General features: G+C 36.7%; 2 protein-coding genes across 6 annotated transcripts in view; one reads left to right on the top strand and one right to left on the bottom strand.

Annotated features, from left to right (window-relative positions):
* Window positions 1-23,528, top strand: part of LOC120421993 (serine-rich adhesin for platelets) — a 121,285-nt gene that overhangs the window by 14,496 nt on the left and 83,261 nt on the right. Inside the window, exon 1 of one of the 5 annotated variants that reach the window (XR_005606061.2) lies at window positions 11,848-11,868. The exons of the other annotated variants lie outside the window; for them this stretch is intronic. The gene's annotated coding sequence lies outside the window, so the exon portion shown is untranslated. Of the gene's footprint in view, window positions 1-11,847; window positions 11,869-23,528 lie in introns of those variants that run through there. 5 annotated transcript variants of the gene reach the window in all.
* On the bottom strand, window positions 19,959-21,925 carry LOC120421994 (uncharacterized). Its single transcript, XM_039585306.2, has 3 exons — window positions 21,792-21,925; window positions 20,409-21,704; window positions 19,959-20,351 (listed from the first exon to the last, which is right to left on the bottom strand). The coding sequence occupies exons 1-3, from the start codon at window positions 21,861-21,863 to the stop codon at window positions 19,992-19,994; spliced, it is 1,728 nt and encodes a 575-aa protein (XP_039441240.1). The 5' UTR covers window positions 21,864-21,925; the 3' UTR covers window positions 19,959-19,991.

The raw sequence follows: 23,528 nt of genomic DNA on the forward strand, positions 1-23,528 counted from the left end.
TAAGAAAATTCCAGAAACGCAACAAAACATTGTCCAAGTAAATTTAAAACATTTAAAACAGTCAAATTAAAAAATAAAATCAGGAAAAAGGTAACATTTTTTAATGTTAAATCGAATGTGCAATAAAAAAAAATATGACACAGAAATATTAATAGATTGCATAGTTTTCAAGCTAACTTTTTTTTAAGTCACTGTTTTTGAATATTTTAAAATATTGCTCTTGTTGGCTCATTTTTGAAAAAAAAAAACATTTTTTAATGCTAGGGAATTTCTCTACATTGATTTTTCGAAGTTTGTTGATACGGCCTTTGGATGCTGAGATTACAAAGCAAAGATAACAAAACAGGAAAAATGAGATTTTCTCTTGGTTGCCCAATTTTCTCTCGTTTTTGAGCACTGATATTTCGTGAACTTAAGGACCTTTAGTTCGAACCGATTTTCAATGCTAAAAAATGTGAAATTTCCTGCGCTTTTCAATAAAAGTTATTTCAAAATTGTATAAGGCCGATGCAAATATTTAAAAAAGTTTTTGTCCCTCGGCCCTGGCCGAGGTCAAGGGGGGGGGGGGGGCAAAAAATAAAAAAAATATAAAAATTTAAATAACAAGCCATAGTCTTCACATTTAAATGAAAAAAGTGTTTTAAAATGCATTTTACACTAGTTCAGTTATTTTGCAATCATTAGTTTTCAAAAAATTTAAGATCTGACAAAAACAAAAATTGTATCGAATAAAAAGATTTTGCTTCGAAAATTTTCAAAAAATCTTAAGATTTTTTAATAAACCCAAACATGCTAAAAATGATTATAAACGCAGAAGAATGTATTTTTATTTGGTTTCAGCTGGTTGCACTTGAATTTTCATTGAAATTTCGGGCCAATTTTGAAGGGGGGGGGGGGGGTGACAAAAACTTTTAAAAATATTTGTACCAGCCTAATCAAGAATAACTTTTTGAAAGGGCTAAAACACTTATTTATATTTTTTACATTTTTGGTGTCGCCCTCATACTTTGCCGAAGACACAAAATCGATCAAAAAAAATTCTTCAAATTATTCAGATTTTTGAATTTTCTCTTTCTTTTTTATATGAATAGTTGACAAATTCGTATGGAAAATGATATGGACAAACTGATGACGCGAAATAGCTTCTCAGGGCATACGAAAGACTCCTAAATAAAAAAAATGCAAAAAGCGAATGGCTAAAATCACCGAATTTTTTTTTTTAGAAAAATATGTTTCCGTGGATAAGAGCAAATGTTTGTAAGGATTAGAGGTGGGCAAAACCGCTCTTTTTTTGGAGCCGCTCATTTTCGATCGCTCATTAAAAAGAGCGGCTCTTTTGCACGGCTCTTTCGTTCTTTTTTAAAATTGGGATAAAAAGGCTTTTTACAAGAATGGTATCATCTTTTAGACAACAAGAAAATGCGCTCGTAATCCATTGGTCCTGTTCTAACGCGAAGTGTGCTACCCCTCGCCAGGCGGTCTCTATTTCAAGATTTATACCCAAACCTAAACGTTCGAATAATTGAAAAGCACCCAAACTTAAATCTAGGAGTTTTTCTGCCAAAATTTAACAAACAACAAACGATATTTGGAGAAAATATTCTGCAAAAATTTTATTCAACATTCTGATTGAATCGATAATTGCCAAACTTTAATCGGGCAAAAGGATTTGTTTTTTTTTTTCCAAAAACTCGTAGGCTATTTATTATATTTTGTAAAATGTTTCAGGTTAAGCAATTGCTCAATTAATTTAAATTACTTTATTCAGAAATTCATTCACTTTTGGAATTTCAATAAAAACTAGAAACTGAAAAATATGAGTTTGACAACTTTTAAGTGGTGTTCAAATGGCATCAATGCTAATTAGAGTCTTTCAATATATTGATGAGAAAGTTGCAATAGAGCTCTTAACGACAGATTCAACTCATAAGATGTCGGAAAATAGCCCCTGTTCAACCTGAGGTTTTTTTTTATCCCAAAGTACTTGAGAAAATAGACCGTGGGACAACTTTTTTATAAATTTTTTATAAGCATTGAAATGTATGAAATTGCATTTTCAATTCTCAAAAACAAATTTAAGGCTACAGTTTGTTGGAAATTCTATGAATTATATTTGTAAACATAAAAATAGATACAAGTTTTTAAAATCATTCCATCTTGGAACGGTTCTTTCAAAAGACCGTAGTTTTAAAAATAACCGCGGCTCTTTTTTTGTGAGCCATGGTTCGTTCGCTCTTTTTAGTGAACCGGATCTTTGAAAAGCTTAATTTAACATAAAATTTGGACTTTTTCTACCTTGTTTCTTACAAAATTTTAAAATGACAAGAAGATGTTCTAAATGAAAAAAAAAATACATTGAATTTCCGCTAAAATAACATGTCCAGTTGAATTGTTGAGTGTACCGATGAGTAACGAATGACGGCAGAATTTAAAAAAAAAATATTTTTAACGATGAAAATTCGTATAATCGGAATTCTGATTACATTGAGTACAAAATTGGACGACAAATTTGAGTTGGTGGAGATCTACCCAGATTCAAAAAGTACATCAAATTTCCCATAGAATTTCAAATAAAAAAACTATTTTTGTATATTTTCGATGAAAAATACGTTTTATAAGAATTTTGAGTACGCCTTTAAATCATTTACACAACCAGATCTGATTTTTTTTTTGCTGCAGTGGTGGGCCGGAACAAATTTTTGATAAAAGTTGAAAAAGTAGGCAACTATTTATATTGTTTTCTCACTTTCTTTGAAAGCAAATAAATAAATAAAACAGCTTGTGTTGCAAATAAGATTCATTATCTTGATTTCAAGAAAGAAAAACAATGATAACAATGTGTTGACATATTTTTATTTTGTTTTGTTTTAAATTGTATTATAATTGTTTTAGTCGATTGCATTAATTGCGATATCCTGATATCATGCACTTAAAAAAAACATTAAAATTGTTGCAAGTTTTTTTCAAAGCTTAATATCCTCAACACTTTAATGTATCAAAAAATCAATGAAGCAAGATAAAAATTATGAAACGAAATTTCTATTTAAATCTCCTTTTCAAAAATCCCATTTTGTGTTATTGTGCACATTTATTCAAATATTTTACAAAATATTTTAAAATGATTTTAAACACACACAAAATTTGTAAGTGTTAAAAATATATATTGAATAGTTTTTCTAATTGAAATTGTTTTTTTTTACAAAATTTAGTGTATTTTGACGATTTTTTTTCACTACAATTCAAGTTATTTCATATATTTCACATTTTTACGAAATGGATGAGTTTGTTTTCTTACACCATTTTTCTTCTGTAAATATAAAAGTAGAAATGAAAAGAACTAAATTCAAACATGAAGAATGTTTGAAATTAAAACAAAAACAAAAATTAAAAATATCCAAACAATACGTTCAACATATCATTGCAAAAGCAAAAAAAAAAAAAAAATAGTAAAAACAACAAAATGTTCCTTATTAAATATTTGTCATTCAGATGTGTGAATATGTGAGCTTATTTTTTAAAATTTAGACACTCACTTTATTTATTGAATATTTCATGAACAGCTTTAAGGGCCGGTCATAGAACTATTCTGAAAAGCCGTCACGGGCCGGATGAAATGCCTTCACGGGCTGGACGTTGGGCAGGCCTGCTCTAAAACCAAAGCTAAATGAAAATCGAAGAGGCATCGGGCGATTGTTGCGTGAGTTGGCAGAGAAGACCCATTAGTATTTAGCTTGTTTCACGTTTTAAAGTTTATTAAAAAAACTAACTTAATCCACCTATGTGGTTGATGCCTTCCTCACTTTATACCAACAATGGGTAATATGAGTGGTTTGGACACATATTTCAGCTATTTTTTTAGATCCAGAAAAATAACTACACAGATATAACTTAAGAGGTCATAATTCGAGACAGGGTTGCCAGATCATCAATGTTGTGGACTCGTTGGAAAGGTCACTTGATTACCTAACCAACGATGGGTCGGATGATGGATCCGGACATCGTTTACATACATTTAAGTGAGATCCGGCTTCAAAAAGTAAATAAATATCACTTAAGTGTGGTCATAACTCAAGACAGGGTTGCCAGATCTTCAATGCTAAGGACTCGTTGGAAAGGTCTCTTGATTACCTAACAAATGATGGGTCAGACGATAAATCCGGACATCGCGTACATACATTTAAGTGAGATCCGGCTTCAAAAAAGTACATAAATATCACTTAAGTGGTCATAACTCGAGACAGGGTTGCCAGATCATCAATGTCTTGGACTCATTGTAAAGGCCTTTCAATTACCTAACCAACGATGGGTCGGATGATGGATCCGGACATCGTTTACATACATTTAAGTGAGATCCGGCTTCAAAAAAGTACATAAATATCACTTAAGTGGTCATAACTCGAGACAGGGTTGCCAGATCTTCAATGTTGTGGACTCGTTGGAAAGGTCTTTCAATTACCTAACTAACGATGGGTCGTATGATGGATCCGGACATCGTTTACATGCATATAAATGAGATCCGGATATATGTGATAACACATTTTTATACATAACTTTTGAAATAATAATCGAAACATCAAACAATTCAATAGCTATGTATTGGACCCTAAACCAAGTCGAATGCACCTGGTTTGGCCAGAATTGGTTCAGCCAGTGCTGAGAAAACTCAGTGAGAATTTTGGTCACATACATACATACACACACACATACACACACATACACACACACATACACACACACATACACACACACAGACATTTGTTCAGTTTTCGATTCTGAGTCGATATGTGTACATGAAGGCGGGTCTTTGAGCTTTTAATAAAAATTTCATTTTTAGAGCAGGATTATAGCCTTACCTCAGTGAGGAAGGCAAAAAAAAGAAACAAGATAAAATGCTCGGGGCTTAACAGGGTTAAGCCCGGTAGCCCAGTTAGCCACTTCGCGTATAAAGACGCCGCCACCAAAACTGGATCAATTTGATGGCCATCTTTAGTGCCCAGCCCCCCCAAAAATATCCCCTTACTAAAGTGCCGCTGTTATTTTCCGATCGTCATCCGAAAAGGCAATAACGCTACCGCTTTTAACGCCCCTCTGTCTTTAAAATTAATGATTCATCATTGTTTATGGGCAGTTGATTGCCAAGCTGAATCTCGCGAAGGTATTGGAGAAATTTCGCACTTTGTCAGCGGCGTGAATCGTGCGGATCGTCGTTACAATTAGTGACTAGATACGAAACAGCATGATCAGGGCGGGGAAAGTTCTCATCACATGCGACTTTCACTTCAATTGAAATTTCATGAAAATAAAACAATAATAGCACAGTCTGGCAGGGGGTCGCGCAATTTCAACTTATCGAAAATTATCATTTCATGACCCAAACTGACCAGGCCAAAAACCGTCGTCGTCGTGGTCACGTTGCAGTCATGTCGGGGTCGTGGGACACCGTCGTCGTCGATAAAGCCGTGTCAACATTGGACAACCATTATCGTTTTGTTATTTTTTATTACCGCGTGGTGAGATCGTCTCGAGCGATACATTGCGAAAATGCCAAACTGTGAGTGCAATCGGTCGTCCGGTCGAACGACACATGTTTTTTCTTCCTCCCCAGCCGAATCTGAATCCGGCCAGACCATGGAGTGACCATGACTCATTTTTAGCAATTTACCACGGCGTGGTTGTCGGACGCTGGTCGACGTCATCGGGCCTTCTCTTTGTCCCAGAGGGAGGGGTCGTCCATGAGGAATGTAATTTAAGAATTTTAAAGTTTTTTTTATCCTCAAGTTTGAAAAGAACATGACTTTTGTAAAATTTACGTCATCTATGGATGACCGCTCCAGTTTCGCCAACTGGCGTAGGTACAGTGTAGGTTGTTGGGGCGTAGACTTGGGACAACTTGCTCACAGATTTCGTCATATTGAAACCCGTCGGCAGCGCACAATCAGTTATGGTCTTGGTCACACGTGGTTGATGTTTTTTTTTGTTCTTGGATCGATGACGGCAGGTTTTTGTATATAGTTGGGATCAGAATTTTCAGTTCATTTAATTTATTTTAGTGAAATACATGGTAGATGTCCTTACTTTGACCAAGCCAAGCAAAGTTCTCAGTTATTCCAATTGATTCTCATTTTTCGATTTTGGTCTATACTGGTCAATATTACGATATCTCATGACGGTGGGGCGGTACAACCTCTTTAATTTTTCCGGATTTGTACAAAGACAAGTTTTCAGTGATTTGTACCTCGAAACCGTGAAGAAATAGAAATTTGGAGTAAAATTGGACACCTAATAAGATTCCGTTAAAAATCCGAATGCAAAAAAATAAAATAGATTTTTGTCAAAGCATTTCCAAACAAATGCCCTTGAGGAAGCCACGTAAATTGGATTTCTCTCTTAACTGAGTCAGTTAACTTGTTGAAAGCTCAACTAGAAAACGAATTAAGCTCTACTCAAGATGAAGCTTAATTGATAAGTACGCACACCGGCTACCACTCCAAGGTGGGTCTTGACGCATTTTTCTCTCAAGGCGCGGTGAAAGTGTCTATCTTGTAGAATTGAGGACAATTAACTTGGCTGGCGTTGACGATGCTCAACCCATTTCGCAATTTCGTACAGCTCTACGCTGACTGTAGAGATACTCATCACTTCCGAGGAGGGGACATTTCTCCAGCCTTATTACGTGGAAGAATGTCAACTATTAGGACAGCAATTAGTTTGAAGCATTCAAGTTGTTGGTCACACGCTTCTGAGATGTCTTAAAATGTAAACATTTTAAATTTATTTTGTTTTGCAATTTTAGGTAACTAAATTCTAATATTCAGAAGTTATCGACGAATACATAACCTCAGTTCCTTCAATTTCAAATAGAGTTTAAACCAATCAAACTTTAACTTACTTTCCATGATCGTGCAACGGCTTCAACGCACGACTACCGCATCGTAATTAACATTTTCAGCGTGTACACACACACGTAGACTGTTTGACCCCATAGTGCGAGAGTGTTCGGTAACAAAACGGTAGAAAGATGATGCGCGAACTCGTCACGGCTATAGCTCATCACGTCAAGGTAAACACAACACTCACCGGCGGCGGCGGCGGCGGCGACGCGTAAGTCGGTAAGACCGGTCAGCTGACGTTGGCGGTACAAAAATCAATAAGACAATCCCATAGGGACGTGGCGTTACATCGTGCTGCCATCTGGGTTTTTTAAGTGCAAGAGTGGAAAAGTGCTGAGTCATCGTCTAAAAATAGACGGCGTCCTATCTCGCCCAGCAAAATGAAGTCGATAAAGTAGTCGGTTTCGATGGAGAAAAAGTGGAAAATGTGGTCTAAAAATAGCGACGCCATCCCCCTATGACGGCGAGCTTCTCATCTCTTCTTCTCAGTAGTGGATCGCGATGAGTGTGAAATGTGGAATTTCCTTTCTCTCTCTCACTAAGTTTGTTATTCGATGGAGATGAAGATTGGCGGCGGTTGGCCTTTTCGGTGGGAATTCCAAGCGGCTATTGTCTAATTAATGAACGTGCACAATCTTTCATATTTATTGAGAGCGGCCGTGGCTGACTGGTTACGGTGTTCGCTTTGTAAGCGAATGGTTCTGGGTTCGATGCCCATCTGCTCCCAACGAGAAAGTTAAGAACATAGAAAATTGAAATGATGAACGAAAAATCAAAGTCGCTCGAGGCGGGGTTCGATCCCCCGTCCTTTGGGTTGGTAAGCAAAAATGCTAACCACTAGGCCATGACGACTTGGTAAGCTTGGACTGGAATTAGGACTACTGTTACAGAGAGCGAGTTGTGGCGCTATAACCACGGCAAATAGTGCCCAGGGCATTCGTGAAAATACAATGTCCCATCCCAGAGGGTCCCGGAGTACCAAACCTTCTTAGCATGGTGCTCCCAACGAATACAACCAAAAAATCTCGGAGCGTATGGTGGTGTGTCCCCACGCTTCTTCCTCCCCTGTCGATTCAGAATTGTGTTGTTGTTCGAACACTCAGTGCTCAAACTCAACCCAATTACGAATCATCTCTGCGATACGGCTTTACGCAGTAGGCCTGGCCGCTTTAACGCTTGTGATGTTTCAATGCATTTCAATGCAATGGCGCACTACAAGTGTTAATAAATGACAAGAAGAGTGCTAGGCGTCATCTAACCTAAGGCACTCTCCAGGATCCCTTCGAAAGATTGGCTGCGCTAGGGTCTGATTAGATTAGATTAGATTAGATTAGATTAGACAATCTTTCATATTTATTAAAATAAAGAGGGATTAACCTGGGTTCAATGGAAAAAAATATTCAAGAATTTCAAAAGATATTTGCATAATCTCTTGAATGTTTATTACAGCAATGAACTCGTGTTAATGTTCTTTTCACAATTCCTTTACTTGATGAATTCCACTCAAGTTTGTAGAAGAATACCTGATAATTCGACGTATTTTTTGTTAACTGATTGGGTAATAAACTTGAAAAAAAATTAATGTAGTAAGGTGAAGCCGTCAATCACTGTCAAAAAAAAATTGTCACTCTGTAATAGGACTAGGTTTTAAGATATCCAAACGACATAAAATTTGAATTTCAACAATGTAAACTTTGAACAGATTTGTGATTTTTCTATGAACATATTGTGAAAAATATCAAGATCTTGCAGGAATATGACAAATTAAAGGCTACATGATTAATAAATGGTTTTTTGCAATTCCGCGTAAAACTACATACTTTTCTTGTCATTCTCGAACGACAGAAAAGCTTACCTTTCTCTACGAAATATAACAGAATCGAATAGAAACACTTGAAAAAAATACTGAAAAGTTTTACTTTTCAGCCCTGAAATGGTGCCCTGAAAGTGCTGAATAGTTGAGCTTTTCAGCACTTATTTTGAAAAGTTATACTTTTCAACATTGCTCAATAGTCCAGATCGCAAAGTTAGGTGGAAAATGGATTTTCCGAAAAATGATGGAGTTTTGGAGCTTTGGTGTCTTCAAAAAAGTTGTTGCATATGAAAGGGGCAAATTTTTGGACTATTTTTAGGATTTTTTTTGTCTTTTTTTTTGTCCAAGCAACTTTGTCGAAGTCACCAAAATTTTATCTCGCAATCGCTTATCTGATGTTCGGGGCACTTTTAGTGCTTTAAAACATGTTTTTTTGACACGTCAATTTTGACTTGAGGGTCTGAAGTTACAGCCAGTTTAAAGAAAAAAAGATGCAAATTTAAAACTTAAATACCTCGAAAAAGCGCAGGCCAAGTTTTGAGCACCAGCTTGCATTTGAAAGAGGAGATCTAGCACTAAAAATATATCTCAGATTTCTTGACACTTTGGCTCAATTCTGAGGGAAGATTCTGGTTCAGCGGGCAAAATTATTTAGAAAAGCATATTTGCGAATTTCGTTAGGGTGGTCCCATACTTTTTCCTTGAAAATGAAACAATTTCAAATGAAAAGAGTTTAAAGAAAAATACCCCTTGAGATAAATTTCTTGAAAATGCAAATAAATTTTATTAAAACGACTTTCAAAATTAAATTTTCTTTAAAAGGCAGGAGAGTAATTCTCTAGAATTTCACAAAATATTTAAATCTTGTATTTTTTTCAATTCGACTGAAACTTTGTCAATGTATTCTCTATGACAAAATAAGCTACTTGGCATCATTCATTTTTCGATACAAGGTTCCATACAATTTTGCAGGCTGATCATACAAAAAGGGCATGTGAATATTTGGAAACATGTATCTTTGTGAATAGATTTTCTGATCGATTTGGTGTCTTCGGCAAAATTGTAGATTATAATTACACGGAAAAAAATCCCGATCCCCAAAATTCGTATTTTATAATTTTTGGAATCTTTGAGTGCGACATAAACTTTGAAAATTATTTGCAACGGCCTAAGAGTCAAAAAAAAATTAAAGAGGAAAATTTTTTTTAATGAAAATGAAAATTTAATCAACTGAAAACTAGTTTAAATACATTTTCTTGCGTTATTTAGCATATTTGAACCACGGACGAATTTTTGAAGCTAACTATCACTTGCACCATCTACATTCAAGTTGTCGAAGTAGCATCGCGCGATTAAGCAATATTTCTTAAAAACTATTATGCAATTATTAATTAAAACATTTAGCATTAGTATGGTGCTAGAAACAGTTTTTTTGACATTAAGTTTGTTTTTATGATTCTTTGTAATTTATCATGGATACTAAAATTGCCGACAAATTGATAGACATTGTATTTTTTTAATATAAATTCATACGACCATTTCAAATAATGCCCATGAGTTAGCATCATCAGCTGGTTTTGTTTACGTTTTAAACCACGTGGCACGAAGATTTTGACATAAGCGATCTCGCTTGCGCAGGTTTTCGCCAAGAAGAAGTAAAAGAAAACTTGCTTCACTTTTTGAAACCCCGTGTCATGTCCGTTCGTCCGTGTTAGAACTCCTTTGAAAACATTTAAAATTTCCATGAAATACCAATGTACAGTCCGACGAAAAGTTTTTTTTTCGCGAAAAAAAAATTCGTCGATAAATACATCAATATTTTGAAAACTTATGATTGGAAAGCAATTGGACGCGTGTAAAATGCATTTTGAAACGCTTTTTTCATCCAAATGTTGAAACGTAGGCTTGTAATTTTATAATATTTATTTATTTTTGCCTCCCCTCGACTTTGGTCAGACATAAACTTCAAAACATATTTGCAAAGACCTAAGTCACGAAGTAAAAGCACCCGCTATTTTAGAATACTTTTATTTTCAACAAACAAAGCTCATCGTTGCTTTTCGTGTAGAGGAGGAAGTTACCTCACTTTCTGTGTTGGTGGGATGTTTACACCAGTTATTCTGCTCATCTGTTTGCTTGCGACAAACTGTAACATTTGACCGGTTTAAAAACTTTTGTATAACTAGGGCGGATTCAGTGCCAGATGAAGTCATTGTTGGTGTAGAAAGCTAAAAGATAATCAAAAATGTCCAAATAACAAACTTTAATTTTAATTTTGTGCTTTTGTTTAATATGTAAGGTTTTTGATTTACTGAATAATATTCAGCAATACTTGATAAGCTTATCATTCTTTTTAAAAAATGTTTGGTTATTTACGTTAAATGGTGGATAATAAATTGTTAAATGAGCATAACCTTTAAAGAAATACACCGTAATGACCAATCCAGTTACATCCTTAAACCAATCACAGTTTCTCATTCTATACCGCTCGATTGTCACTGTTCAAAGTTTCTTCATCAACTCGTTGCTCGTTGCACCACCTCCCTGGTCTCTTCTGAACCTCACAACAGTCTGATTTGTTTTGTGTTGGCTTTTTTGTTTGCAACTCCCCGCAAACCTGGGATCGATTTAATGTTTTTCGCTTTCAATGGGGGCTGTCAGTTTTTTTGCACGTCGTTGATCTCACACCAGGCAATTCGCTAAATGTTATTTGGATAATGGTGAGGATTTCTGTTATTTCATTTTTTTTCTGTTGTGAAGCATTCTCACGTAATGTTCGCTGTCATCGGTTTTGCTTGGCGGGTCGAACCTTTTGTTGAGACAGCGCCGTATTTGGTGGTCTCCAATCGGGGGGAGATCTGCGCAAAGCCAGGAAGTCGAGCTTGATGAGATTTATCGAACTGGCCAATCTGACTACTTGAACAAATATTTGTGTTAGATGGTATCTCAAATTGTTCTGCTATGTCTTTTGTTGCAATATTTTGTTGAATTATTTCACTTCTTAGTAATAATGTCTGTGTTTCTCTTTCACTTTCAGGTAAGCCCAACAAATTGCTCAACTCTTCAATCCGACCCCAAAAGGGCCCGCGTGGCATTAAAAATCGGTCAAGAGATTTCGGCGCGACGATAGCATTCGCGATCAATCAATCGAATCCGCCGCGAGAGGTAAGCGAATGCAATTCCAACGGTCCACACTCAGTCTCCGAGGTTGTTGGCCACGTCCCCTGGAGTCGTTGGAGTGACGTGCCCAATCAATGTGTCACTCCTGGCTGTGGACGTGACCAACGGGGGTTGGACAGATTCGGCGTGCGCATCGGGACAAAGCGCATCAAGATTTGTCTCGTCGGTGATTTTTTTTTCTGTCGTTGAGCCATTTTGGATCAGTTGGTGGAATGTTCGCAAAGGGTTTCGCGAATTTTAAGTAAACAACTTTCTCTTAAGTGAAAACCGTAGAATAAAATGAAACTTATTTGATTATTTTAAATTGAGTTAATTGATGTGATTAAAGATATTTTTAAAAGACAACCATAGTTACGTCTCTAGAATTGCGTGATGCCTTTTTTGATTTTTTAAATTTAAATTCAGAGAAAATGCTTTGAAATTACTCGATAAATGCATTTTTTAAATGTTTCTCTTAGACGTATCTGTGGGTGGGATTTTTTTACATACAGTTTAAGTTGGAAAAGATTTATTTTCAAATCGAGTTTTTCTCGATTTTATATTTTCAAAATGTTTTGGTATTATCTTTTGTGAAGTTAAATCTAATCTAACCCTAGCGCAGCCAGTCTTTCGAGGGCATCCTGGAAAATGCCTTAGGTGAGCAATTCTCTACCAAAACCGGAAATGGATTTTATTTGTATTTTTTGATTTGGCTCAAACTTTGTGGGGGCCTTCCCTATGACCAAATAAGCTATTTTGCGTCATTGGTTCACCCATAAAAGTCTCCATAAAATTTTGGCAGCTGTCCATACAAAAATGGTATGTAAATATTCAAACAGCTGTAATTTTTGAGTGAATTTTCTGATCAATTTGGTGTTTTCGGCACCAGGTTGTAGGTATTGTTGAGGACTTTTGAGAAAAAATAGGTACACGGAATTTTTTTATTTATTTTTTTCACTAAAACTCAATTTCTCAAAATACATATTTTTTGATTTTCGAGATTTTTTGATATGTTTAAGGGGACAAAAATCCGCAACTTTTGAGTCATAGAGAAACATGGTCAAAAAATCTGCCGCCGAGTTATGATTTTTTGAAAAATAGTGATTTTTGGAAAAAATCGAAGTTTTATGCAAAAACAAGTTTGACATTAATTTTTAATGCCAAATTTAATTTGCAATCGAAAAGTACTTTACAGATTTTTGATAAAGGGTTCCGTTTTCAAGATATAGCCAAAGAAAGTTTGATTTTAGCGAAATATTTGCAGTTTTTCAATTTTTTAAAATAGTAACCATGAGTGACCGTTTCTAAAAATATTTTTTTGAAAAGTTCAGAAAATTTGCTATAAAATTGTCTAAGAGACATTGAAGATTGGACCTCGGGTTGCTGAGATAGAGCCGCTTTAAGAAAAAGAAACACGAAAATTGAAGTTTTCTTAATCTCACCAAAACAACCCACCATTTTCTAATGACCATATCTCAGCAATTAATGGTCCGATTTTCAATTTTAATACATGAAACATTCGTGAAATTTTCCGATCTTTTCGAAAAAAATATTTTAAAATTTTAAAATCAAGACTAGCATTTTAAATGGGCATAATATTCAATGTTTGGCCCTTTTAAAATGTTAGTCTTGATTTAAAAAATTTCAAAATATTTTTTTCGAAAAGATCGGAAAATTTCACGAATGTTTCATGTATTAAAATTGAAAATCGGACCATTATTTGCTGAGATATCGTCATTAGAAAATGGTGGGTTGTTTTGGTGAGATTAAGAAAACTTCAATTTTCGTGTTTCTTTTTCTTAAAGCGGCTCTATCTCAGCAACCCGAGGTCCAATCTTCAATGTCTCTTAGACAATTTTATAGCAAATTTTCTGAACTTCTAAAAAAAAATATTTTTAGAAATGGTCACTTATGGTCACTATTTTTAAAAATTGAAAAACTGCAAATATTTCGCTAAAATCAAACTTTCGGTGGCTTTATCTTGAAAACGGAGCCCTTTATCAAAAAATCTGTAAAGTACTTTTCGATTGCAAATTCAATTTTGCATTAAAAAATAATGTCAAACTTGTTTTGCATAAAACTTCGATTTTTTCTAAAAATCAAAGTTTTTTTTTTAAAAATTCTCGGCGGCAGATTTTTTGACCATGTTTCTCTATGACTCAAAAGTTGCGGATTTTTGTCCCCTAAAACATATAAAAAAATCTCGAAAATCAAAAAATACGTATTTTGGGAAATTGAGTTTTAGTGAAAAAAAAAGTTGATAAAAAAATCTGCAATTTTTTTTCCGTGTACCTATTTTTTCTCAAAAGTCCTCAACAATACCTACAACTTTGCCCAAGACACCAAATTGATCAGAAAATTTCTTTCAAAAGTTACAGCTGTTTGAATATTTACATACCATTTTTGAATGGACAGTAGCCACAATTGTATGGAGACTTGTATGGGTGAACCAATGACGCAAAATAGCTTATTTGGTCATAGGGAAGGCCCCCACAAAGTTTAAGTCAAATAAAAAATACAAAAAATAAAAATGGTCGAAATCGGTCGATTTCGAAGAGAGTTGCTCAGGTTGATTAACGCCTAGCATCCTCTTGTCATTATTAACATTTGCAGTGCATCATTGCAAATAGATTGCATTGAAACATCAAAAAACATTAAAGCGGCCAGGCCAACTGCGTAAAGTTAACCGCATGGATGATTCGTTGAAGTGGATTGAGTTTGAGCACGAATGTTCAAACAGCAATACATTTCTAAATCTACAAGGGAGGAAGAAACGTGGGGATCCCCCGCTCACGTTCCTGTTTTTTCACGGAGAAAAAAGAGTTCCCAAAATCGTGAACAAGTGTGCATGAAAATGGGAACCTCGAACAAAGTGTTCAAATCCCATGGAACGATTTTGAAAAACGTACCATGAAATTTGAACACTTTGTTCGTGGTTCCCATTTAAATGAACGGTTGTTCACGATTTTAGGAACTCTTTTTTCTCCGTGTTAGAACAATGAATCGTTGAGAGCACCATGCTAAGAAGTTTGAATGGATGGGACATCGTATTTCCACAAATGCCCTGGACACTATTTGCCGTGGTTAAAACGCCACAATCGCTCTCTGTTGATGATAGAACATAGATCAGCATAGCAACAGTTTTTTAGTGATTTGATAAGTTTTGAATAAAACGTTATTTAAAATTGGGAATCCAAAATTTACACAAGGATTATTAATAAAAATATTGCAAATTTGATAGTGTTTTTAAGAAGACAAAAGTTTGTTTTAAAGATTTGATATTTGGCAAAGCGGGACCAAATCTGCTAGCAGCTCCATTAAATAGAATACGAAAAATGCTACACATTCTTTAATACAATTTTTTTCTGTTTGAAAAAATCTGACAAATCGATTGGTGACGTCCCTGAAAATCACATTTTAAAACTTTCAATCAAAATTAGGTATAAATAGAACTTTTTTTGAGTTTTTTATTTGTGGATTAGACAATCTTCCCTCGATTTGCCAGGTTTGTTTACATAAATGTCGCTTCATTTGGGATAAAAACCTGAGCCTTTTTCGGTCCAGATTGAATATATAAATGAATGTTTTAGGACATTTGTAGCAAAATTATCTTTCCGTAACATTTCATGGGATTAGCAGCGGGTTGGGCCCACAGTATCAAAATTTGGGAAATTTGACCAAATCTGTGTGTTTTAAAATTTCAAAATTGCTGGTGGCACAATTTATGGATTTTTACTCTTGCATATTTTTTCTTGCTTTGTTTTTTCTTTTACAATGGTTAATATTCAAATTAAAGCCAACACCAGTAAAATAAAAATTCCGAGATAAATTTAATTTAGTTCTGTAGAACTCTACATCCAATGCACGCGGTAAAATAACTCTACCCAACGAATAAGGAAGTCCATTTACGACCCTCACTTAATCAAAATACAATTGAAAACAGAATCAACATCAACAGCGACTTCAAGAATTCCCCCAATCAAAGCCGTGTTATTCTCCTGGTGCTGATGCCAGATTGCCAGATGTACCCTCCTTGGGGCATGAAATCCCCTGAAATTCTGCAACACAAAGCTCGCTCTGTTCTCCCAGTGCGGATTTACCAGCAACGAATCCCGCACGAATTGGTTTGAGTAGAGTGTAAACCGCGTCTCATTATCCACTGTAGGTTCTCCTTAAGCCGTAGGGTGAGTTGGGGAATACCATGTCTTCGCAAACTCCAGGTTAACGTCTGCAAGTCCGACTTAACCCAACTTCCCCTGCCCAAACGACTACGCCTCTCGAGAGAATGACTGTGGCCCGCGGGACTGAGCACACTGCCAGTGAAGTCAACTTTCCTAAAAAGGAAGCCTGGAGGTCAATAAATTTCATAGATATTAGCTGTTCGCTCGGTTCACGGTGTACTTCCTTCGCAGCTACAGAACGTTCTCCGTGCTGGAACTTGCTTGGACGGAACGCCACTGGGTCCGGGGAAGAGTGAGGTTACATATTTAAATTCCTTCGAATCTCCCTCACCCCGTACGCGACGTGTTGTAGAGCAATCAAGACATAATGTCACACCCCGCGCGAGCTCTCCCCTCCTGGACTGGCCAACTACCGGGTAATTACACCGGAGGACGATAAGGATCGTCCGAACCTCGGGAGTGATGGTGGCCTGGGAATTTCGAACCTTAATTGCGGAAGACATTTTGCTGTCATCGAAATTAATCGATACGTGCTCGAGCAAGCGCAGTCTGGTGTGATGGGGACACAACCTACGGATTTTTTTTTACTCTTCTGTATAGATATTTTAATGGTACGGACCTTTCCGTTCACGGGATTCCTAGGTTCGAAAAGTCAAGGTTATGTGCCTTAGTTGATCGGCGGATGTGTGTGACCTTTCGCGGAGGAGAGTGGATGTAATTGTTTGTTCTGTTTTTTTTTTGGCATTTATCAAACCTAAGTTTGGTTCTGAAATAGAACTAAGCGATTTTTCTTATGCAATCCACATATGTTTGTAAGAGCCATTCATATTAAAAGTAGCTGATAGGTGAAAATAGCAATAGGAATAGGAAAACATTTTTTGATAATGGTTATTTAATCATGTAATAACAACACTCAAAAAAATGAGTTCGCGTGAACGTGAACAGAGTTCTTGCCACCAGAAACCAGGAAGAAAACTGTTCAACTTTTATAGTGCATTGCACCATGAAAGTGAACAGTTTTCTTCATGGTTCCCGTTGGCATGAACTCTGTCCACGTTTACGCGAACTCATTTTTTTGAGTGAATATAGTACCCGGGACCGACATTTTACAATAAACCTTCCATCGGATGAGGAAGTAAAATGTCGGTCCCGGCCTTGGTTGTTAGGCCGTTAAGTCATTCCAGGTGTAGGAGTCGTCTCCATGCCATAAGTACAAACAACACACCAAACCAAGCCTACTCCGGTGGAATCGCTGGCGGCGGTTGGACTCGCAATCCAAAGGTCGTCAGTTCAAACACTGGGGTGGAAGGTTCCTTGGAGTAGAAATAGGTTTGGGTGCTCTCCCCATTCAAGCCTTCGGACTCCTAGGTTCGAGCAGAAACTTGCAATAGAGACCACAAAAGACCCGGGGGTCGTTAATGTGGATGGTTTGATTTTTTTTTTGAACAATATAGTTCAAACAAAAAAGCGTTTTTCAATGTATTTGAAGTTAAATTGTTATACATATTAATGTTAAATGCATTTTACTATATTTTAATTGAATTTGAAACTTATTTTCAAACACAACTTCTGTTGTATATCTTCAATTTAAATTCTATCATAGGGGTAATTCTCTACCAACTCACACGAAATCGGGAAAAGTTGCCCCGACCCCTCTTCGATTTGCATGAAACTTTGTCCTAAGGGGTAACTTTTGTCCCTGATCACGAATCCGAGGTCCGTTTTTTGATATCTCGTGACGGAGGGGCTGTACGACCCCTTCCATTTTTGAACATGCGAAAAAAGAGGTGTTTTTCAATCATTTGCAGCCTGAAACGGTGATGAGATAGAAATTTGGTGTCAAAGGGACTTTTATGTAAAATTAGACGCCCGATTTGATGGCGTACTCAGAATTCCGAAAAAAACGTATTTTTCATCGAAAAAAAAACACAAAAAAAGTTTTAAAAACTCTCCCATTTTCCGTTACTCGACTGTAAAAAAATTTGGAACATGTCATTTTGTGGGAAATTTAATGTACTTTTCGAATCTACATTTCATTTTAAAATTTCGTGTTTTTTCTAACTTTGCAGGGTTATTTTTTAGAGTGTAACAATGTTCCACAAAGTTGTAGAACAGACAATTACAAAAATTTTGATATGTAGACATAAGGGGTTTGCTTATAAACATCACGAGTTATCGCGATTTTACGAAAAAAGGTTTTGAAAAAGTTACTTTTTGCGTTTCTCTTTGTTTCGTCGTCCGTGTCTGTCGCGGGTGACCATGAATGGCCATGATCGATGACGAACAATTTTTTTCGTAAAATCACGATAACCCGTGATGTTTATAAGCAAACCCCTTATGTCTACATATCAAAATTTTTGTAATTGTCTGCTCTACAACATTGTAGAACATTGTTACACTCTAAAAAATAACCCTGCAAAGTTAGAAAAAACACGAAATTTTAAAATGAAAAATTTTGTTCTAAATGAAAAAATGACCCTTCTGGGACAATGTAGATTCGAAAAGTACATTAAATTTCCCATAAAATGACACATTCCAAAAAAAATTACAGTCGAGTAACGGAAAATGGGAGAATTTTTAAAACTCTTTTTGTGTTTTTTTCGATGAAAAATACGTTTTTTTTTCAGAATTCTGAGTACGGCATCAAATCGGGCGTCTAATTTTACATAAAAGTCCCTTTGACACCAAATTTCTATCTCATCACCGTTTCAGGCTGCAAATGATTGAAAAACACCTCTTTTTTCGCATGTTCAAAAATGGAAGGGGTCGTACCGCCCCTCCGTCACGAGATATCAAAAAACGGACCTCGGATTCGTGATCAGGGACAAAAGTTACCCCTTAGGACAAAGTTTCATGCAAATCGAAGAGGGGTCGGGGCAACTGCTGTGTGAGTTGGCGGAGAATTACCCATATTTAATTTTTTTTATTTGAATGGCATGAATAAATCATTTTAAATTTTCAGCTTAATTTTCTATATGATTAGAAAAAGATATAAAAAAATACTTTACTCAATATTACAGTCCGTAAACTACTTATTAAGTCAATACTTGGATATTTTGAAAACTAATGATTGTTAAACAACTGGGCAGGTATAAAATGCATTTTTTTCATTCAAATGTTAATACCATAGCTGTAATTTAAATTTTTATTTTTTTCTATTTTTTTGGCCACGGTCGAGAGATATAAACTTGAAAAAATATTTGCAATTTGCCTTGCGGTATTGTAAAAAAAGTGCAAATTATCAATTATTAATAATGTTTTTTCCTCATATGTTACGTCTATTACCGATTTGTAATAATTTTTGCTGGAAAAGCTTTTAAAAATTTCGCTCCGAATTTTTTTTATTTAAAAAAAAAAAACGTACCATAGGATTCAAACACTTTGTTCGTGGTTCCGATTTTCATGAGCGCTTGTTCACGATTTCGGAAACTCTTTTTTCTCTGTGTGATTGCAAAACAATTGAACTGGTTTAAAATGCATTTATAAACTGTTTTTTATTCATAGGGGCAATGTACACTTTCTCGGCCCGTTCCTAATATCGGCTTATCAGAACTTTGATCATCTCACATGATCATGATATTTTTTCATATTTGTTTTGACTATTTCATAGTAATCAATAGCTCAAATAAAAGCGAGTAATCCACTCTTTATTGTTTATGGATATGAAAAAGTTGTTTGAATAGCGACCAACGGCAAAAGCGATGAGAATAGGCTAAAAAGCTTAGTGTGACGAAAATGGTTTTTCCCTATGGGGAAACAGTTTTGTATTTTTTTTTATCTTTATTACTTACCGCAGTTATAAGGAGGAGTTGACAGAGTATTAAGAGCGAGAAGGAAGAAGTGGTCTGTAAATAACCAAGTTCCATTACGAAATGTTTTAGATTAGTTTTAAGTGTTTCGCAACGTTCAATGAAGAAAAACCAGCAATTCGTCCTGAAGTTTCTTTATTCACATAATTTTATCCACATCATCTCCGAAGCTGCTACTATTGCTAAACACCTCCATCAGGTACTCATCGTACACCGGTTCCTCCGTGGTAGACGCCCCCGCCTCGTACGGATCCTCCGTGTCCTCGTCCCCACCCTTCTCTCCGCCACCCAGGACATCCCTTTGCAGCCCAGGCTCACTCACGCACCCGTCAATGTCCTTGTTCAGCACGTAGATGGTGGCCAGCGCCTCGTTGTTCCGCGCCGCCACACAATCGTACAGCCTGTACCGACTGGCTGCGACCTCCACATCGCCCAGCGTCTGCACCAGGTCAAGCTCACGCCCAATGATCGACCCGAACTTGGCCATCTCGTTGATGTTCTAAAATTATGGAATGGTTAGTTATTTTTAATTTTGTTGGTTTTTGAGTTTACTCACGGTGTGAAGACAGGCCTCGGCTTGCCGGTACACGGTTTCCGATTTGTCAAAGCCATTCCAGACCGTACAGCTTGCGACGTTGTTGGCCAGGTCCTGACTGGTCGATAGGATCAACTGCAGCATGCGGTCCATCACGTCGGTGATTCGGCCCAGGCGATTTTTCTCCCGAGTCATACAGTTTACGACGCCATTTTGGTAGCCCGGGAAGGTGTTTATGACCTGACCGGAATATTTGTTGTAGCAGATCTCGGAGTTTACACTACGGGCTAGAAAGAGTTCCGCAAGTCTGGCTACGGTTTGCTGAGATTGGCCCGTAATGGTGTCACTGGAATCGACTACGATTTTCTCCATGTTGTGGCCGATGGCGTCGAAGGCGCTGGAGATGTTCTGAATATCGGACTCGTTACGGTTGAACAGGTAGTAGTAGATCTTGGTGTACTCTTCCGAGTGTTTGTCGTACAGTGCTAACAGGGTCTGGTTGGTGCCGAATACGTTCAGCTTTCCTACGGCATTACTGATATCAGCGATGATGGCATTACGGGTGTTTGTGTATCGCTTCACGGTAGTGTCTTTTTCTCCATCAATAAATGCTTTCACACCTTGCTGGTTGCCCACGATATTCTTCTCGGTCGCTTGTCGTGTCTGGTCAAACCTGGCTAGAAAGGCGTTTGTTGTTCCAATATTTTTAAGCATACCTTCAATAGTTCTGGAAAGTCCCGTTAATTGATCTTTGGTATTACTCAGTGCCCTTGACAGTGACGTAGTCAAATCAGCTGGAATGCTCGCCTTGTCAACTGCTTTGAATATGGTGTTTCCACTTGTGGTTTCATGGATTCTGGCAACCACCGATCCTACGTCAGCAGTTGAGTTGGTAATTTGTCTCACGGCAGCTGCAACAGAATTCAACGCATTTTTCAGGCTTAAACTTTGTGCACTTCCAATACTCTTATTCAGCGTATCGATCGCGTTCTGCACTTCCGAATCCAAATAACGACTCATCCGTCCATAATTCTCCTGTAGCTTAGCAAACAGCTCATCAACCGGTGTAGATCTATCACTTGCGGCCTTAATTACACCACCAGCCACCGACCTCCCCAACTCGGTCACATTCAACGCAATCTGCGAAATCACTGCACTAGCCTGCATCAACCGGTCCGTCTGTCCGGTCGGGTTGAACCGACGGAACGCCCGGTCCATTGCGTTCAACACTCCGTTAATCCCGTTGGCATCTCGAACGACCAAATTTCCACCCATCACCGCCGTTGGCAGTCCAAAGTCCGCCCGAAGCTGTTGACCCTAGAGAAGACCGAAAAAGAAAGAGATCAAACACCAATGACGCACTAGACGGACTGCGGGGGTCAAGGTCCGAAAACTTTCACGAACCTGTAGAACCACCAGAACGGCCAGCAGCAGTAGCGGTTGCCAGCCCACGAAGAAGCCCGGAGCAGCAGCCATGTGCGATCGGAGGTGATTCAGTGCTTTTACTGATACGCTGGACCGACCGAACTGTCTGTCTTAAATAGATGCCAGACGTCGAACCGTACGGTGGGGCCATTTTGGATGAGTGCAAAAGACGTGATTGATATCGCCATGCTACAAAAGAATGTAGTATGTAAACCTTCTGATGGTCAACGGGTTGACGACCCACAGTACCATTCCAAAGAAGCGATTAAAATCCTACCAGATTCAGATCGTTTTTGTTTACATTTTATGTTCAATTCTCAAGTCAAAAGTCCAGCCGGAATTTGATCCCTGAAGAAATGTGAGACAAAAGCCGCATTGGTAATTTTAAACCACACATGATTTATTTTGAAAAAGATTTTTTTGCCTTGTGAATCAACTTCAAAAAGATATTGGTCAATTTCCAAGTTCTGTTTACTCTATCGCACGGTCACCAGCAAGCCAGTGTTCACAATTTCGCCTATTTTCATGTTGATTTATTCATTTTATCATGATGACGATTCATCTGGCAGCCAGGCCTCCAAAAAAGTAGTCCTAAAAATAGACTCGAGCGCTTGGATTTTTTCGCCAAACTCGGGTATCAACTTCATTGCTATCAGAGACTTTGATAACACAGTAATTATTTCAGTTGGATGAAACTGGAAAATCTAAGCTTAAAAGCATGCTTGGCATGGCTCGACGCTTAAAATTGGTGAATAGTCTTTATTTTGTTGGATAGTGTTATTTTATCGTTTCCGATGGCGTGAAAATTACATAACATTTTACGACTGTGTTAATACATGGTGACATATGCATGAGTAGTTAGTCTTCACATTGATTCCATTGATACATGCATAACTGCATAAATTAAAAAAAACCGGATTTAAAAAGATTGTAAAATTTCAATATTGTCTCGTTTTCCAATTCTATTGTGCTTTCAAATTCACAATTTTGCTTCGAAGGCATGAAATAAATCGTCATTGTGCTTTAAAAATATATCATGCAAATAGTACAACCATTTAGTCATGATTTTATGAACACTGTTTACCCCAAAGCTGTAGAACTACTTTCCTTGCATAAATTGTTACGTTTCGCCGGGGCAAAAAATATAAATATTGAAATAACAAGCCATAGTTTCAACATTTGCATGGATACACTAGTTCAGTTGTTGTGCAACCATTAGTTTTTTTTTAAATGTATGATTTGACGAAAACTAAAATTTTCGCGAAAAAAAAACTTTCAATAAAATTTGTACCAGTGATAAAAAAAATCAAAGAACAACTCGAAACCCCCGAAATAATCGATCAGTCGACCAAAACCACATCAGTGTACTGTAACAGAAAAAGGGTATCTCTGTTATCCCAAGAAATAGACTCCGTTATTTGATAAATCTCAACCTGAGTTAGATTGGCCAAAAACTTGAGGATCAGCATTGTCTGCTCTACAACTTTGTCGAACATTGTTACACTGTAAAAAAAAGTCTCGGAAAGCTACAAAAATTTGAAATTTTTTAATGAAAAATGTAAAATTACTCTTCAAATCTTGCATGATTATTTTCTATTTAATGATATATTTGAGGATTTTTCTCAGTTGAGTAACAAAAAAAGACAGGGGTTAAAAAAATATTTTTTTTTTGTTTAAAAATATGGTTTTTCAAGAAGGTCATCAAATCGAGCGTTC

Source organism: Culex pipiens, chromosome 2 (assembly GCF_016801865.2).
Source record: "Culex pipiens pallens isolate TS chromosome 2, TS_CPP_V2, whole genome shotgun sequence".
Classification (NCBI taxonomy): domain Eukaryota; kingdom Metazoa; phylum Arthropoda; class Insecta; order Diptera; family Culicidae; genus Culex; species Culex pipiens.

Bases quoted from the DNA above. Each gene is read 5' to 3' on its own strand.
- LOC120421994 (XM_039585306.2), bottom strand. From the start codon at position 21,863: ATGGCTGCTGCTCCGGGCTTCTTCGTGGGCTGGCAACCGCTACTGCTG. The intron at 21,705-21,791 runs GTTCGTGAAAGT...GGTCTTCTCTAG, and splicing joins CCGTTCTGGTGGTTCTACAG to GGTCAACAGCTTCGGGCGGA. The intron at 20,352-20,408 runs GTGAGTAAACTC...CCATAATTTTAG, and splicing joins CCGAGGCCTGTCTTCACACC to AACATCAACGAGATGGCCAA.